This window comes from Aphis gossypii, chromosome X (assembly GCF_020184175.1).
Source record: "Aphis gossypii isolate Hap1 chromosome X, ASM2018417v2, whole genome shotgun sequence".
NCBI classification, from domain to species: Eukaryota; Metazoa; Arthropoda; class Insecta; order Hemiptera; family Aphididae; genus Aphis; species Aphis gossypii.
This window is the reverse complement of record NC_065533.1, coordinates 19,445,418-19,466,892: the sequence shown is the minus strand read 5'-3', so window position 1 is coordinate 19,466,892 and position 21,475 is coordinate 19,445,418. Positions and strand designations below refer to the sequence as shown.

General features: G+C 24.8%; 1 protein-coding gene across 1 annotated transcript in view; it reads left to right on the top strand.

Moving 5' to 3' along the window:
• Positions 1-21,475, top strand: part of LOC126551768 (KN motif and ankyrin repeat domain-containing protein 2) — a 47,792-nt gene extending 26,317 nt beyond the window's left edge. Inside the window, exons 8-13 of the mRNA XM_050205897.1 lie at positions 14,169-14,261; positions 15,445-15,577; positions 15,647-15,757; positions 17,491-17,703; positions 20,252-20,452; positions 20,586-21,475. Of these exons, the coding sequence (XP_050061854.1) occupies positions 14,169-14,261; positions 15,445-15,577; positions 15,647-15,757; positions 17,491-17,703; positions 20,252-20,452; positions 20,586-20,849 (1,015 nt within the window). The 3' untranslated portion in view covers positions 20,850-21,475. The remainder of the gene's footprint in view (positions 1-14,168; positions 14,262-15,444; positions 15,578-15,646; positions 15,758-17,490; positions 17,704-20,251; positions 20,453-20,585) is intronic.

Sequence of the window (21,475 nt, the reverse complement as noted above, 5' to 3'; positions counted from 1 at the left end):
AGTATCTAGTCGCTATTTTAATTTAACAAATACATCACAAGAATAAATATTAAAAAAAAGATTTATCGCGTAACTAATTGATCCTATAAAATAGGTTTTTGATCGTTTAAATGTTTATAGATTTTATTTTTCCTTAAGATTATTGTATGACTGTCACATCACGTAAATTCTAGTTAATGTTAATACGAGTAGTTAAATTTCTAATTGCTTACATTTTTGTTCTTGTTGCAGCAAAAGTGATAAAAGGGTTGTTTCATATGCAAATCGTTATAATATGTACAATGTTCTTAATGGAAATCTGCCTTTAATTGCATATATATAGCTTTTTAAATAATATCAACAAAATGTTAGTGTCATATTATTATATAGTAAAAAATGATGATTAACAAACCTTAAAATGTTGATTAATCTTATCTCGTCGTCAGACAGAATCCGTATATAGATACGGATCGCGTAATCAATCTAGATTCTAGATGACCGACATACGCACGGTTTGTGTTTCTGGGTGGAACGTAGAGATTGTAATTTAAGTATATATTATCATCACTATTAATCTGTGCCCGTAGCATAATATAATCTACCGGCTTTTTTTGTTTTCTACACGAAGAACATTCCGTTTGCCCGCGATAATACGCACGCTCGGCGTTTAAGTATGTTATATTACACACATATACTACGGTTTTAATATGACATTCAAAATTATGGTTAGGATTCAAAACAAACATCGTAGATTTTCGATTTAAATGGTATTTACCGGCACCGTATGGTGCATATCCTAATATTTGTGATGTCGTCCGATACACGAGTATAATATTATATTATTCAAAGATTACCTATGCCTATATATATCGGACGACGGATTTACATAATATTACTATGAATAATAAAATTATGTTTATACTGTTTCGTTTCGGACAAATCTCTTTGTTTTGCTCAGATTACATTATATACATTATACGACACGATATTGGGTTATACCACAGGCATGATAATACTCGTTGAGATTATTAATTCATAGTTTTTTTTTGTTTCTCGGCCACGATTTGCGTATACCCGTGACAAACGGATATAATATTATTCATGGTTTTAGATTCTGATCTTAGCAATTCACAATGATGTGTTTTTATTTTTGGCTAAAAACTGTTTTTATAGTAATAAAAATAAGTTAATTTTCAACTTCATGTCTATTGTTATTAATAAGTAAATCTAGCTGTTGCTTTGAGGAGTCAAAGTAAAAAAAAATCCTAGTACTTTACTTTAAAATTTGGCTGGGAGAAATAAAAAATAAAAGTAAGAGAAATAAATTTTACTCAAAAGTCAAAACCAATTTTTTATTTTGTTCCAGAAATGAATAACAGCAAATATTTATTTTATTTTCTATACATGGTATAATTTTAAAATATTTTAGCTCTTTTCAAGGTATTTAGTATTTATTGATACTTAAAATATTCGATTTTTTAATTTTTTCCTACACGGCTACACAGATCGAAAAAATAATTTTTAGTAGACTAAAAAACTTGAAAATATAATACAAGGTTCCTCATAAGTAGTTTATACAGAAATCAAAAATCCTTTAAATTATATAAGCACAATTGTTTTATGGACATTAGAAATTAAAATTTGGACAAAATTAAATATTTAAACAAATAATTACAATTTTAACTATTTTGCTGTCCTTTAAAAATATTATTCGTGGAGAATTGAAAATTTTATGTATTAAAAAATTAAGGCTTGGAAATTTTAAGAGTTACGTATTTTTATATGCTCTTAATGTACATTATATCAAGCTAGAAATTCGAACTATACAATGGCTAGTTTAAAAATATAAATTTTGATTATTTGTTAATTCTATAGGTAATATATTATGCATATTTAATATTTTCTAAAAGATTGATTTTTTCTTTCTTAACTTACCTATGCGTATTAAATAATATCAATATAAATCTCAAGTTCAAATGAAATTTTGAGTCCTCTTAAACATAATTAACGTTTTTAGAAGTGTACTCGAAAACATAGGACTATTTTGGTTTATGAAGCCGATATAATTTTTAAACTAAGTATAAGCGCAATGAAACCAGTACATACACTAGAACATCAAAATGCCCTTTATAGACAGGTTTTGTAGGACTTTTTGTTGTAGACAGGTTTTAGTACTATTTTAATAAAACCCACCTATAAGTATAATATACTGAGGTATCTTTTTAATTAACATATAAAAATTATAAAAAAGCCCAATAGTATATATTATTAATACAGTACACAATCCTACACACAACACACATACATATATACATATAAATATATGTATACATGTATAGTTAATTATACATATATGCATAATTATAAGTTTACGCTATTAAGGTTATTGTTATTATGGCGATATAAAATGTAATCTGTCGTAATCCGTATTTTTACGTCACACCGCGTGAGTTGTCGCGACCGAACTGTATATAATATTATACTTATGCAATTTAATCTGAGTTTGAATTAAGGACTAAGATTGTTGTCTGTTATGATTTTATGAAGGTATTGAGAAGAAATATCAATTTCTGTATCTGTATTAATAATAGTATTTGTAATAGAAAGAATCAGGCAGATGAACTACATTGGAATTGGAAGGTACCTATCTTTATTCCAGAATTTTATCAATTTTGTCCATCGGGGGAGATGTTTGTTAGATGTTTGTTTTTTATGTTTGTTTGTTTGTTTGTTTTCCGATTTAATTGTAGTATATATTTAGGTATCTCATATATTAATTAACAATAATAAAATCACGGCTTCAATATAAAACTAATGACATTTAATTTCTGTTTTACTTGTTGGGTTTTTTTTTATATTATATTTTTTTATAAATGGAGAGATTTTTAAGCACTGAGATACATAGTTAATTTACGAGATTTATTGTTCCGACAATATTAGATAATAATAATATTACATCGCATTGATATGACTTCAAAAACCTACTTCGTCGCAAATTGTCCGTGAAACTACAAACCGTATAAGTACTATACGCCCGTCTCGTTGAGTTTATTTTGTATATTATTTTCGGACACTTGAAATAGTTGTATTTCTTGGAAGTTAAATTATGTTAGCTTAGTCATGCGAGTCGCGCCCATTCTTCACGTGTATATTTTACTTCTCCTAATACTTTATAATAATATGAGTTAGTAATATTATCTGTATTGTTAGATCGTCACAAACAAGAACTTCCTTGCATGTGCCGCAGGATGAGAGAGATAAATTATACAATTATATTTTGACATTAATAATAATTTATGGCTATAACAGTTTACAAATAAAAGTCGTAATAGGTATAGCTGCATAGGTACCATAGTATACAGTATAATATATCATAGGCACCAACGCGTCAAAAACGGTTTTTTTTTTTTTTTTTAGACATTGGTACCTATATAATTATTTTCTAGACGACACCAGTAAAACCTAGACAATAACGTAAACACGTAGTCACTTCATATAGTGTTGATAAATGTAATTATTTATAATCTCTAATATTATAATATTATGTTTGCTTTAAGGCGTTGCTAACTAATAACTGTAGGTACTTGTATAACGTATGAAATATAAATACGAAATGTAAAAGATCGTATTAACTCGCGAGTGTATTATAAAAAAAAAAATACGAGTTTTATAATAGGTATACTGTCAGCGTAATGATAAGAATTATACACTTCGTATTTGCATATTATTATGTTTTCTATAGTCTATTAAAAAATGATGTAACATGTATATACGGCGTATACTAATACCCTTAAAAGTTAAATAATTAGAATTTTTCCTGCTCTAAAACGAAATACGCGAACAAAAAACTACATCATAGCAAAACCGATGCATCTAAAAATAAGTTTAAAAGATGTTTAATTAATATCATTCTAAAATTTTTACTTCTATTTCTAAGAATATTTTAAAATATACTTTTATTACTATCTATTCTATTACTAAGTAATACGGTAGCCGAATGATTGAACTAATTTTTCCAAAATCCCTAGATATTATATTACCTATATAATAATTAGGGAATGGCTGGTATAATCATAATATATGTGAACTTAGAATTTTTCAAATTAATTCTATGTTTAATATTTTTAAATAATTACAAAATAAATAATAATAATCTTTTGAGAACGTTTAAAATTTCGGCTATTTCATAAAACTTAAGCTTCTCAACCTTTTTTTTTTAACTAGCGGCACCCTAAGTTGTTTTTAAAAAAGAAAAATGTTATGTTAATTGTTTAATTTTATAATACTGTTCTTAAAACTAAATTACAATTTTTATTCAATGTAAAATTTAAAAAAACGTAGTAAGAATAACATTCAAAATTTAAATACAACTGTCAATATTAATATATTTAGTAACTTATAATAGTTTGTTTTCCGACCGTGTAAAATTTAAATTATGATTATTATTTTTTAAATTGTGAAGATTTCAGATTTGTTTAATATAATTTTTATTTTATTTGAACATTAAGACTACAAATTTAAATTAAATATTACAATTTTAAAATATTGTATTTTTGTTATTTGTATTTTACGTTTTTATACAGCTTAAAATGTTGACCACTACTCGTTCCCCCACAGCTGAAGTACTAGATATTAATACTATAATTATAAAAATTTGAAAACAAAACAATTTATTGTTGAAACTAATTTATTTTCCTAGTTTTTTCTCCGAACACGAGGCCCAAATTTTAGTTAAAAGGTATTGTGACTTGAGTATGCTAGTCCACCTCTCCTCTTTTAAGAAGAATACAGCCAGTACAAGTAATGTTTACAAATCATCTCATTGTGATACTAATTATCTATTTTTTATTTTTTATTTGGCATATTATTGCATCTTTCATCTACTAACACGAAAATGAACATTTTTAGTTGTGTTAAACATTTTAGACGTAATTATTGTAGAGGATAAATTTAATGCCGCGTCGTAAAATACGTTGTTATAGTTTTCGTTTTAAAGTTTAGATTTAGATGATAAAATCTATTAAAAATACTCAAGATTTATTCGAAAGTAGAATATAAAATAATGATTGACAAGTTTACTATATTTTAATCATTTCATCAACACATGCTTTAACACCACCTTTATTTTTATCCATATGACTGCAGTCTGCAGTCCCCTCAACAAAACTTTGTGTAAAAACGTGACAAATAATTTAATTTATCATCTCTCACAATCAAGCAAGGTGTTCAGATCATAAATAAATAAATAAATACATTCATAAATACGATGGACATCACGATTTTACCTTGACACCGTAACAAAGCATCCTCATGGGAAATGCAAATTGAAAATACTATAACCTATTTATGTATAATTGAAATTATTGATAATTAGTGGTAGTAAAGTAATACCATTCTGAAATACTTGAGTTACTAAACATAGTTCTACATAATATTTAAATGTCATATACAGCTTAATAAAATAATATTGATACTACAAGAAATACTTATAGAAATGTAGTAATATTATATCATAATAATTTTTAATACTTTTCCGTACTTATGTGAAATTTTATCCTGACACAAAATAATTTATCGTTATTAGTCTCACTGTTTAGTTAATTTAATTTCTCTAAATTTCTACAACATGCAGTTTTTGTAGGTACATAATCGATTATTGTTTTTTTAATACTCACCGCTCCAATCTACTAACTGCTTGTTTTGAAAAAGACTTATTATATTTTCGTTAGTTGACTATACGTATTAATTGTGGACTTGTGGTTCCAATATTTGGCAGAGATGAATAAGATGAACATGTAAATAATTTTATTTACAATATTTTCTACTTCAAACAAAAAATTTAAATTAATTGTGTTATGCACTATGTATACATCGATTATTAGTAGTATTTATAAACAATGTTAATAGTTATAAAATATCATTCATATACCTAATACACGAATTAATTGTGGCATTTATATGATGCTGCCGTCCATAACGGCTATTATGAGGTATTTAACTCCATAGCGAAATAATATACATTTCAAATATAGCACCAACATTATAAAATATCACTCGAATCCCACTTCCCTCTCCTAAATAAAATACGTTTCTACTAATATTATTACATTTTTGTGATTTTTGTAAACTATATTGAAAACAAATGACTGTTCATTGTAGCATTTTAATCATTTCTGTTGTATTTTAAATAAATCATTTTTAAAAGCTTGTTTTTAAGATAATTTAGAATTTATTTTTAGTTTATTAGAGTCAACTGCTAATATAGATCCAAATTATCGGCATATGGTGAAATAACTGTACTTACTATTATAATTTATTATATGATCAAATGAGTTAAAATATATTCATTTTTAATAATAATAATAGACTTTATGTTAATATTTTACAATTTTTATTTTTCACATTTCTATTGAGAATTCAGCCTTCCTTCTTATTGTCGCATACAGTGTGTACACAATATTTTATATTATTATGCTTGTTATATATGTGATTATTAATTGAGTTTCTTTTGTACTGATTGTTGTGGAATAACCTTCAGAATTGGTTTCTCTCTAACAATATACTTACTACATGATACCACAGTAACTCTAAATTACTTTAGAATTTATTTTTCTAATAATTGCTATACATAGTTGCCCCGGGCGTCAAGTACGCGAAGTGTTTTTTTTTTCATTTTTTGTTACCTACATAAATTATTTCTGATCTTTATCGTAAATACCATAATAATTTCCAATTTTTTTTCGCTTTTTTAAATCTAATAAAAAATTCACTATAAAATGTAAAATACCAAAAACTGCGCATCAATATTATTTGCCTTGAGTAATTTTTTTCGTATTGTATTTATTTGTAAAATGAACGACGGATTCCGAAAATCATTTCACGCACATGAATTGATACTTGAGAACTTCGTTTAGTTTAAAATATAGATTTTTCGGTAACAACTTAAAAGTTGCATAAATCATTATTATCAGATGTATAATTAATAATGATAATATTATTTTTTTTCTATACCTATGTATATATGTAATATTGTAATATGTATTATACAATAATACAGTATAGTGGTGTATTTGTAATGGAATTGGAGGTGAAACTCCAATGAGAGATCATGGGCTTGAATTAGTAAATTAATTTTATAAGAAATATAATTTTTCTTAAACATTTTTATTTTGAATTTTAAATTGAAAATTATACTCAGTTTTTATAAATGTATTATAGTTATACGCACGTCACACAAGCATATATTATGCATATATGCATACATGTATAAATATAAAAACATATTACTTTAATAATTATTTTCACATTGAACCTATTCAGGTTCCCACGATCTCATTAGTCATTATAATCGGGTCACATTATAACGATTTTAAATCAGTTCGCAGAATCGGTCGTTTATATTCTAAGTTTATTTTAAGTATTGCGTTTATTTACACTATTATACAAACACATTATCGTACAAAGTTAGTGGACACTATTTTACTTTGTTTAACGAATGAAAGTAATTTAAAACATAAAACATCGATTAAGAGCTTTATTTTTTTGTTTCCGATAACAGAGTAAGATATTCTATGAAAATAACGTATTTAGTATAAAAATATTCAAAATTATTACCATATTTTTCTCTTATATTAGTAGTAATTACAAAACTTAGATTATGACTGGCATCTCTACTAATTTTGTAATGAATACAACTATTTAAATGTCTATAAACTTTTAAAAATCGTGGTAACTTTATCTACAGTGCGCGACAAAAAGATAAAGGCACTTGAATATTATCTAGTTATAATATACTATATTTTTCACAAAAGTATGTATAAATTATATTATTATTAAGTATTTAAATAAATACATTGTCTTATATATTATTTTACCTACTTTATTTTATACTTTATTTAAGTTTTTTTTTACTACATAAATAATAAAATAATTTTAATAAGATATTTTCGCGACAAAATTATAAAGGAAAATATATTAACAAATCATTCGATATTACAACATTTATTATAGTTATTAATATTTACATACATAATTTACATAATTTTAAAATAATAATATTTAGTTTTTTTTTTATTTATTTATTTGTTTAATTGTGTTAATATACTAGGTATTTTTACAATGTTAAATATTATTATTTAGTGAAACCTCCATTAGCACAAATAGTGGCAAATAATGTATTTGGAATTGTATCATCAAGTTTTTTTTATAACATCTTGGGAAAGCAATCTAAGCATCTAAAATTAATTGTTTCAACCCACGGATTGAGGAATATTGTTTGCTATCTTTATAAACTTCTTTGGCAAGTAGTTCCCAAATATTTTCAATAGTTTTAAATCTGAATATCGTGCAGGCCAATCTAATATTGGTATAGAATTTATTTCAAACTATAATTTTATGATTCGAGCAGTATGTATTGGTGCATTATCTTGTTGAAATATAACATTTTTTCCTGCTATTTGCCGAAAACATGACTTTTGGGTGTTAAGGAGATCTCTATACTTCAAAGCATTTATTCTTCGTACACTGTATAATTATAATAGTATCCTACAAAAAAGTCGTTTTTAACATTGCGATGATTAAAAACCCATCATGGTGATCCTTTTAAATGGATTAGCTCAGTTTAATATGCATAAAAAAATTTAAATTAGCTGAGAATAAGTGGAAGATTGTTTTTAAAGTTTATTTCTTTATACCTAAATTGTATGACATAAATAAAATATTGAAAATATTTTGAGTATTTTGAGTATTAAAAAAACCATTGATAATTTAGTAATTTTAAGTTGTATATTATTATTTATAAAACTAATTATCCGATGTACCTAATAATTATGATGTAAAGAGCGGTTCTCCACTAATAAATAAATTAAAAATTTTTTTGAACCCCTCCTCCATAAAAAGTTCCTGGATACAAGTCTGGTAGAGTTAATAATTAGTACATATATTATAATGATGAATATTGATTTATGACTATCATATTTACATGGGACGTCATTTCTATATTATATTATTTTTAAACCAAATATTTTTCTGCGAATTTCAATGTATTAAAATTAAATTTCGAATGAGTATTTTATTAGTTTTACTTAAAACTTAAAATATATAGTCACTATAGAAATAAGTCCTTGGTTCTTGGTCTAAGGAGCCTTCATTCTAGTCGTTAAACTATCTATATCGTTTTGTTTATATATATATATATACCTTACTATTACTAAATTATTTATTGTGTTCCTTTTTACAGATCGTAAATAATCAATTTTAATAAAATAAAAAAAGGTATTTATAAGAGAGAAATAGTGAGTTAAAATGTTGAGTTACATCTATGACACTCAACTTATCAAAACTTTTAATGCATCTTATAATTTATAACTAATTATCAACTATAGGTACTGGTTGTAAATTTGAGTTTTAACATGCAAACTTTCGATAATAATATAATCTTATTACAATATTAGATTTTTATTTCCACTTTTTTCTTCTATTATAGTGTGGTGCAAACAATAGCAACATAGTATTGTGTTATTTGGTTTTAGTTCAAAAATTAAAAAACTTGAAACTTTTTACCAAAATGTATTTATTTCTCTCTATGCACAATATGGAATTAAAAAAAATATTTAGACTTATTTTATGCTATTTATATCATGAACTTAGGTATTCGTCCTTTTCAAATCATTTTACATTATTGCATGTCGGTATTAACTTATAACTTATAGTAATAATATAATAATAAAATATGCGATATTTACAACGAAAACATTTCATATAATACAATAATTTATCATTGAATTCAAGTTTAACACATTTATTTCAGTGACCTACTCATTAACGAAGTATACTTGAAACCTATATTTATATGCTATTATAATATTATATAATATAGATAGTATAGCGTGTTCCTCATTTTTTTTTCATTTTTTTGTGTATGCAGTTATAATTTCTTTGATAATGTCAATAATAATAATAAAATAAAAAAATAAATTAAATTATAAATTAATATTTTTTATTTCCTATATGAATTTTATAAATTGTAGTATGCAGTGTAAAATAATATATTCTTTTTTATTTTAAATTTAATGATTTGATTATACAACGTTCGAATGTTGATGAAATATACATTCTACCTAATTTAATTTTTAATTCTTCAATCAATGTTTGATGTTTAATACAAGTTATTTTTTTTATAATAGTAAATAGTTATTCCACTTATTACTTTATTTTTGTTTTAATATATAATATGATTACCATTCGACAATTGTTAACTTTTAAAACGAGCTAAGAAATATAAATGTAAAATAAATAAGTAGGACATAGGTAAAAGAGAGAACCAGAAAATCACATTTTTATTTGTATATTAAGTCTATACATGTACATTTACGTAAGTACCTAGATACAAATAATTTTATACAGCGACATTATTACTTTTTTTCCTTACACGATAAATAGAGTTTGTCAAGATTTGTATATTACCTTACGTTGTTGCATGTAGATATAAAATAAATCTACCGATGGAAACATATTCATAATGTTTTATAACAGTCGACATTGCATTTATAACATATTTTTGTAATTTTTTCAGAAGTCATGTAAGCTTCATAACATTGTAAAAATGCTCGATCTACATAATGATAATTATGAAATTAATGAAACAACAGAATAGTTATCGATTGTAATAACGCGAATTCATATCGAGAATACCTATTTGAAATACCTAATTATAGAAACAAATCTATTTTAACGAATAATTGTCAAAATTGATGTTATATGTTTTACTACAATATGCATTAATGTATATAGCTTATGTAACTAAGTACATAATAGATGTATAATTTATTATGTAACACTAATTTAATGAATCAAAATAAGTGCGCTATTAACTATAAATACATATAATTTGTTATAAAAACAAAAAACACTTCAAAAATTTTTTTTTTATACTTGTTGACATATTCAGAATTAAATTTTAGACCTTAGTACTTGACTTTGAATTTTTTATATTGAATAATTCAATACCTATATTGGGCAAAATTAATAAATATTTTGTTTTCATTACAATTTAAACCTAGATTTTAAAACTTAATCTTTAATTAATTTTTTTTTTCAAGTAATAATAGTCATAATATCGTTCTGATTTCATTACAAATTTTAATATTCATAACTACCAAAATTCTCATAAATTACTGACTCTATTTGATAGAATTCAGTGTAAATTATTAAAAATTAAATGAAAGAATTGTTTTATTTTATGTATGATGATTACACATAATTACTATGACATTTCGGTCGTAGTATACTGTATTTTAAAATTTATATCTTGTTTAAGTATATACAACTATTAAAATAACTTATATTGTATAAATAATTAAAGAATGAAAATATTCCTAAAATGTTCATAAACACATAAAGTTAGATACCTTCTTTGTAAATAAATCATTCAATTCAGTTCATCTTCATACTAAAGATTTAAGTAGGTACCTATACATTTATTATTTATCCCGAAAGATATAATATTGTTCTGTTTATTTGATGTTTATATTATTATTTTGTAGCTTTTAAGTCATTATTAAGATTTGAATATTACGTTAATTGCTATAAAAAAGATTAGTCTTCACAATATAAATTTTAATGAAGTTTATTCAGAACTAAAATAATACATTATATTAAGAGGATGTCACTATGTCAGCGCGTAGTATTTGTTTTTTGCCTGACTCACAAATAACATAACAAACTTGTAGCGCCCAACAGAACTAACCATGTGTTGTTAGTTTTAATAATAGTGTGATTTACCTTTCAAACTTAAAATTAAAAACATTATCTGTGTTTGTACGTTAATTTTTTATAATAAATAGTCATAGCGTTTCAATTTGTATGAAAACTATGAGTATGGAAAATATTAAAATTTGAAAATACTTATAATATCGTTCAAACATACAATTTTTTAACTTCCTTATATAGACTTGTAAACGTTTAATAGAAAATCTATTTTTCGTATTAATATATTTAGTAAAATTAATCCCACTGTAAGTATAATACTTTAGTTATGTAAAAGTCATAGACCATAGTCTTATGTAATAGATAAATGTTGAGTTTCGTTTAAATTAGCAACAGATATGTGCTATCGCCTATGTATTTAATATTTATGTATACCTACAAAAAAAAAGTTAAAATTATTCAGTCTATTTAATATCATCTTAATGTAGGTACCTAAATAATAAATATAATACCGATGTGGAATTATATAATATGTGATTTGTTAAATTGTGCAAACCCATATATGTACATGGTAATATTATATAAATTATGTAAACTATTAATTAAATGCTTTGTTGGCCTCCGAAATCCAAAGTAGTATGTGAAATATATTATGTACCTACTCGACTCACAATGCAGAAAACTGTGTTAGCATATTATTTATACTGAAAATTCCACAGCAGGCCTTGCCTTTTTTAAGTACTCGTTGTTGCGGTTGATGTCGTAAAATAATTTGAATTGGCTGTACCCGATCATTTAATATATCCGTAAAAATATCCATTTGACTGCAAAATTGGGGTCACTTTTTATGTTCCATACGGTATTTATATGTGACTATAATATAAGTATATAAAATACACCTAAGCTTACTGGAAAATATTATTACAGAGAAGTTATTGGGCCACCAAGGATGATTATATTGTAATAAGAATACCACGAGACCCAACGAATGCATTTTTTCGTTTTTATTATTTTACTCGGGTTTTTTTATTTTTACCAATCATATTTTCTGTATAATAAAATAATAATAATATTAAATTTATAACTATTCAACATGGCAAATGCAATTTGTGTAATAATTTTCAACGATATTTCGAAAGTTTATAGCGTATTACATTTGTACATATTATGGTATGAAATATGAATGCATGATGGGCGTGCGTCACGGAGTAATTATTGTAATATTTACAGTACCTACCTATATATTATAAGAGAGGAAAAAAGTGTTCTTAATTGAACCGACTGTTACAAAATATAATTGTTGATGTTGTTTTATGTTTACAAAGATGGTGGTAACACGGAAAAATTCAATTCTACATTAGATATAATAATTTTATAATGTATTTTGTCACACAGCCTAGGTATGTAGGTAATATCAGTGAATACTCGTACATATAAGTGTATGTCTTGTCATAGAATAATTTGCTGATTATTATAATATATTTATACATTATAATAATACAATATTAATTTACTAATTTTACTAAATTTACAACATATTATTATCACCGTTAGAAATTAAACGTAACAACTCTTTTAAGATTCTTAAAAAAAAAAATTACACTTTAACCATTATACAAGAACAAAATATAGTCAGACTCATAACAAATGTAAAGGATTATTATACATTATATTATTATTATTTTATTTTTTTTACTTTGTTATATAAACAAATTATCTTTTCTTTTTTTCTATTGCTTGGTTTATTTTCCATTATTAGCTCTCTTGAATCACTTATGTACCACTCTTGGAATAATTGTTCCATATTACTTCATGTAAGAATCCTCATATACACTATAATATTATATGTATTTATACAATTTACTAAAGTCAAAACTCAAAAACGTATAGTTAAAATATATTATATTCAATATTTTTAAATGTTTAAATTTGCGTCCATAATTTATGTCAGGATAATTCGTTATATTCATAAAAAAAATACTGATTTGTGGTTAGGTTATAGAAATGAATATAATTGCACATAATATGACCATAGATATAATATTGATTCCTATAATCCATATAATATATATTCTACATTTCTACATGTTAATTATGTTAATCAATCAGTTTTTTTTTCGTTCAAGGAATAATGTAATAATATAAATATATATTATAGTAATGTTTCATTTTTTTCTAACGTTATTTAAACCTTCAAATCTATTATTTATTATAATAAACCAAATTTTTAACACTTTTCTGTATATATCAAAATGTTAACTGATAATACATTTTAAACACAACTATGAAAGTTATATAATATTATACATAAAATATTGTAAGGATACGCGTATAAATATACTGTTTAGAAAAAATCCACACACTACAAAAGATTGTTTCTATATTTTAGAATTACTCAAATTGAAATATGATATCTACAGTTGTTGTTATTCTACTTTTAACTGCTTAAAACTCATTTCAATATTATAATTCGTTTTTTTTAGAGCTAAAGAATCGATGTCGTCAACGCCAGAACTTCAAAATAGGCTTCCAGAATCTGATATGAATTTCCAACCCATTCAAGATGAATTATACAAGTAATTAATCATGTTTTAATAGTACCTACTTAATTATAAAATATTTATATGCAAACAATACAAGTCAGAAAATATCGGTATTATAAATGTTGTAAATTACACGTTATATAAAAGTGATCCAAGAAAAATAATATAATCAGGGGTGTTTCCATAGGGTATACTACATATACGCCGTATACTCTCAAGATTTTTTTTAAATATTGTGGGGATACTGAGTATGCTCTCAGGTCTCAATTGATTTGCTATTTTAACTCTCAAGATATTTTTACAAAATTATAAGTATACTACAATACTACATATACTCAAATCATACACAAAGGAAAAACAATATTAATTTAATTAAGTAATAGTCTCAAATGTACGTCATTTATTTATGACTGTAAGAGTCATACTCTTTACTTTTTAATATTTGTAAAGATTGACGAGATATAAATGTATAATATAAAGAGGATACATAAAAAATCTGATTAAAATTTTTTTACATATTATTGACAAGCTCTTTACCGGCTTTACTCCTATAACACTTAACAATAATATTTTTATTGTATTAAATGTTTATAGTTTGGTATTTTATGATTTAGTATACTCTCAAAAAATTAATGGAAACACCTCTGAATATAATCCTATAACACTTATATTATTTGAATAATAAACTCGATAGTAAAAACAATTCAATATTTAAGTTTAATGTTAACTAAATTTTACTGTTTTTAAAGAGAAAATGATCTAAGTGCAATGTAATATACTAAATTAGATGGAACGAATGCAATTATTATTTTTTATGCGCATATTTATTTTTATATCACAATTAATATATTATGAATATATTTTATTCGTCCAAAGTCCGTCCGTCAAATTCTAATATAAATAAAAACTAGTTAATTATTATAGAAGGTTCATTCAACATGAAAGGCTTGGGATAGTTTTTATTGAGAAACAAGACGTTTCAAATATTTCACAAAATTTTTTTATTTATTTTCATAAATATAATATTGTCTGCGTAAGCGGTTGTAACATAATTTGATACGTCTGTCGCGCACCGAATGTCCGAATGTACATAATAACCGCCAGCATTGCAATAATAATAAAAACAAACAATGTATACTATTAGAAAACAAACGATTATTTCGCAATTTCGTAGTTAAAATTTTAATTTTAATCCAATGCGTATTATATTATACAGGGATAATCCTAGTAAAGAAATGAAAGGCGCGTTAAAAGTACTAAACGATTCTCTGAAGAAAACATCTGCCACGCTATTGCCCAGGAACCAATTGAAACAAGCCATCGACATAGTCCGAGAAGAATGGTTCAAGGTTTAATAGACCCATCTAATTTAACTAATGTTCATAATAAAAAAAAAAAAATTATAAAATGTCTTACAGGTGACGAGCTCGAGCGATTGCGGTGGTCAACTCGTAAAAAATTATATCAACTGGTTCACTTCGTACTCACCGGTTTTGCTAGAATTCATAATCAACATGACAGATGCTGCGGTAAGCTCATTATTATATAATTATTTGGATATCTATTTTAATACTACTCACATTAGAGAAATCGATTGAATGCCAATTACTTTAGCAGATGTATAATATATAACTGCTGACGATCGAAAATAAACCTGTGACACGAGTATAAATTATAAACAATGATGTGAATTTAATAATTTTTTTTATATGTATATTGATAAATTTCGTTCAGAAATTACATTATCACCGATATAATTATTTAATTTAATTAAATCGTGATTCTCGCTTAACTGCTGTAACCGTTCTAAACAAAACAAAAAAATATTTTCATATCTGTGACATAAGTACGTATATAATATAACTGATTTTTATTGGGTATAATTGTTTTACTGTTTTTTATGCGTTTTAGAATTTATTTATATGGATACAAATTTAGAATTTTAAATTATAGGTATTAAGTAGTAACCATATATTGTTGTTATTTTAATTTCTCTTGTATCATTATTTTCAATGATAAATTTAAAATAAATAAAATTATTTTTGGTAATTACTTATATTTTTTTGGAGATGAATATTATGAATAAATTTATTTTCACTTCGTTAATATAATATGTTAAATTCAAATTCTAACTACCACTAAAACATTTAACAAATATTAATAAATAACTAAATATGTTTTATATACCTACCATCCAATGAGTGTTCGACCATTATTTCAAAAAAACTTTTTTTATACAAATATTATAATATTATAATTATATTCTTGTTTGTTTTAAAGCTTTTTTGTAAAAAAAAAAAAAAATGTTTTGATTAGGCCATCAAAATATTTTATAATTGGTGTTTATTTACATTCGATGTAGTATTTAAACTTAAAATGTTCTAGTTAGTCTTTTTAAAATTGTATGTAATACCTATATTTGAAGCATATTTGTAGAATTTAAAATGTACAGTCCTAATTATTATTTGTGTTAATTATTAGATAATATTCTCATATTACATATAGTGCATCTTGCGTTTATTTTCTCAAAATACCTATACAATTTATTTTTGAATTTTTTTGTACTTTATATTCATAATAATGTATAATAATGTATACCTACAGACATTTAACTGTATAAATTATTTCATAATGCAATTTAAGCATGCAATTTGTATAAATACGATTTTAAAAATTAGATACTTTTATGGACTTAACTCGATGATCCGAAAACGCAAAAATTATGTTATAGCGAATTTCCACAATAGTTTTTTTTATGCCATAGGAAATATGGATATTTGAATTTTTCGCTTATTGTTACGGTTTTTAAATATAAATCGTAATGTCCAGCAGCAATATGTAAATGTAACCGATGTAGAGATAATTATTTCCAGTTCAATAAAGTGTATGAAATGTTTACATGCATCTAATAAACATAGATATTGTTTCTACTTTAAAAACGAACAATAAAGACACAAACATCTGTATCGCAGTCGATCTCGAGTCACGACGCGGTGACGTGAGCTGCTTTACCAATTAATTTTTTTCGCGTTTGAAAAATGTACCTATGTGAAAAAAAATTGTATTTTGCATATTTTAACATAATATTATTATTATTTTTTATGTTATAATGTACAACCACTAAGCGTTTCGTTATTTTTAGCGTTCTGAATTCACATATATATAATAATAAATTACTACGCTACTACATACAATATTTATGTTATGTTGTGTCTTAACAATATTATCCATTAACTTTATTGGATTGTTTTTATTTTATCAGGGCAACACCGTACTGCATTATTCGATTTCCCACGGAAATTTCGACGTCGTGTCTACCATACTGGATACAGGCGTTTGCAATGTCAACTTGACTAATGACGCGGGATATTCAAGCGTCATGCTCGTCTCGTTGGCTGACATAAAAAATGACGACGAGATGAAAATCATCACGAGGTTGTTCAAATGCGGCGATGTTAACTTACAGGCTAAAAAAGTTAGTATTTCAAAACGGATATAGAATATAAACGCGTATACAAAGTAAACCCTTCGTCAGACAATTTAATATAATAATTATCTTTTAGTAATAGAAAATTATGGTATAAGTACTTAAGTATATAATACTATATGTTTATTTCCATATTGCTATATTGATCTCTCATCTGAAAACAAGACACGTATTATATAGGATTTATAAAAAATATTTAATATAGAAAAATGTCCAATACCCAACACACCTAATTAGATTATTTAGATTACGTTAAAAGCAATCTCCTTGACCCATTTGAAGTCTTAATAAATAATGAAGCATTACTGTTTACTGTGTTTTTATATATTGTATGATTTGTTCAGTTGGGTTTATGTTTAATGGTTAATAGTGATGTGAACAAAATAAAATGTCATGAAGATTATCCTGAAGAGAATTTTCTTGATTCTAAATTTAAATTTATTTCTGTTTATTTGATAAATAGTTATATTTGAGTTTAATATACCACCAAAGTTTAAATAATTATCTTTTAAATATTAATTTAAAAATATGTATCAAATGTAAAAATAATCTAAGCAAAATGCTTTAGATGATGGATATTGGATACACACATCGCTATACGATTTTCCTTTCTTGTTGTTTAAATTATTAGGTACTGAGAAAAACAATAAATTACCGATTTCAAGTAAATACCACATTATCACCACTATCTAAAAAAGGTTTTTTATCAATAGAGTTTCCGAGTGTTAAAACATTGGTAACTCTTATATTATATTATGATAATCAAATACAATTTTAAATAATTTATTGTACCTAATTCAAGAAATATTAATACAAAAAATTAAAAATTTTCGATTTTGTATATTATTTTTTGTATTCACAACTAAATTTTCAAATGTTTAGGCTAGTTTTAACTTATTTAATAACATTAAATCTTTTAGACTATTTTGTACTACGAAATAAAATGATAATACATTAAACGGATGACAGTTGCCTATGAATACGATAATAAATATTATTTATTTAATTAGGAAAAAATCACTTGAATCTGGCATTAATCGTAAAAATTACAAAATAATTGTCACCATGAAATATTATAATTTCGAGATTTTGAATTTTGAATTTTTTTTTTTACTTTTCGATATTAAAATTACAAATAAAAATTATGCAGGTTTGAAAAATAGAAAAATTATAAAAATGAAAACAAAATTTTTTCGTATGTGTTATTATCGATAAAATCAAATGACATTGCACACTAAGTTTCCTTTATTATGATAATATTTTTTCTTACTTATAACTGTAGAATATTTGATTCTTTCTCGCATAAACTCGCTTTTCTAAATAACAATTGTATAATCTGTAACTGACGTAAGACCACTTATCAGTTACATTATATTAGAATTTCAGTATTCAACAAATTATTTAAATTACAATAAAATTCTTCGCAAATTACAACTAGAGTTGGACAATTATCAGTTACATATAAATCAAAGTTACTTAAATTATTGCTCCTAAGCAATAACGTAATTTTCCAGGAACTTTTAAAATATAACTCGTTAGATACATGGATTAAAATTTGAACTAAATCATTTGACCATAATACCTATGCAATATGCATGTTATTTTATACACTGAAATATAAGTACCTAGTAACATTGATTATAAATACTAGTACCATTTCAAAATAAATACTAGTGATTACATATTTTCTTTAGTTTTCACATTTCATATACTTTAAATTATACTTTAAATAAATTAGTAAAAAAATCATACATTTACAAAAATAAATATTTGTTTTATAAGCTGTAAATTTTAAATATATTATTATTTTATGAACAATAATGAACATTAATCCAATTCACAGTAAATCGATGCCAATGATAAGTTATAAACTTATAAAACGTAGCTATATCCTATATAGCATCAAATATTATAATATCTACAGAATTCGATACCAATCGTTTTTAAGGAGTTGAGTATAGGCAATTTCCAGAGTTCGTGCGTGCTTGTAGTAATCGATCGTTAGTGTTAAGTACTTGTGTTAAATGTTAATGTGTTCATAAGCTCGTTCATATGACTTCCGTTGCTCGTCGCACAATGGTAAATATTTTTATCTTCGATTATACCGGCGTGTATGAATACTAGATACCTAGTAAATTATCATTTATCGCACTACATTCATTTTTACCAACGAATATTAATTTCAGGCGTTTTTCTAATTAATATAAATAATAGGTTATTATACTCTCGCTCTATATATAATACAACTATTGTAATTTATTAATAATTTAATAATAATAAGCTTTTATTTCAAATAATTAAATTGACGTTATCATTATTTTTTACGCGATTTAGGCTTAATTTTTTTTTCGTTTTTATTTTTATTTTTATATTATTACTTAGGTACTACCTAATTCGTATTTGGTTGTAACTTGTAAGCCAAAAAATAATCATCAATGCATAAACTTTTTTTATTTCACTTAATATATTAAAACGTGATTTTATGTTATTGTTATTTATTCTGTTCCACTACTGACTATTTTTTTTTCACTTGCAGCATGGTCAGACGACATTAATGTTAGCAGTTTCACACGGAAAATCAGAAGTGGTAAAATTACTCCTGGAATGCGGAGCTAACCTCAACATGCAGGATGAAGACGGAAGTACTGCCTTAATGTGTGCAGCCGAACACGGTCTTCAGGAAATCGTTAATATACTATTAGCTTGTCCAGAATGTGATGTGTCCATAGCAGATAATGTAAATATAGATCATAAAATATGTAGTTCTTCTTTTACAAATAATTGTAGAACAAAATTTCTGCAGTAAACAGAACGACGTTTTTAAGAACAGTTATTTTATACGTATATTTTTTATTTACTTATTTTGGCAGGACGGAAGTACTGCACTCAGTATTGCAATGGAAGCGGGACACAGGGAAATCGGGATAGCACTGTATGCCAAACAGCACATATTATCCCGAGAGAATTCGCCATTCAATTTGTCGAAATCGAAGCGGTCGAGAAGCGCGAATACCGTGATGCCGTCAAGTAATAGTAATATGACATATTCGCATTTGTCGTTAAAAAAATCACCAAGTCTGCAGCCCAAAGAATACGCCACGCTGTCTTCCATGCTGAAAACGCGGATTCCCTAATGCATACCAATAAAATAATAATAATATGTTTTTTGTCATCGACCATATAATGTACCTACGCTTGAAGTTGTTTTTATTTTTATAATAATATTATTGTACTGCGCCACACGTGTTTTTCTGTTCTGGCGGTACATAGTATTAACTATGTTTTTTTGTTTTATATTATAATAACCTCGTAAAAAATATCAAAATGTATAACTGTAGTTAATAACGGACACTGATTAGCATCTAAACTATTCTTTTTTTATTATTACGTAATAATAATAATAATAATAATAATATGTGTAAGTATAATATTATGTAAATGTTGTTTTGGAAATCTTTTGCATACGCTTACCCATAATACAACAATTTTAAATACAATAAAACTATACACATTGTTATCATCAAATATCTAAAAAAAAAAATTAAAATATGATGAACCTAAAAAAATCGGTTTTTTTTTTTAATGTATTGATTTCCGTAAAATCGAAGTATAATCTGCCGCGGCTTGATTATAGGATCGCTTCGTACAGCGAATTGTCTTTATGTATAGCTTGTGCCTCTATGAGCGCTTTTAAATAAAAAAATTATATTAATCAATTTATAATAATTGAAAATTGACAATAATATTATTTTACATGTTA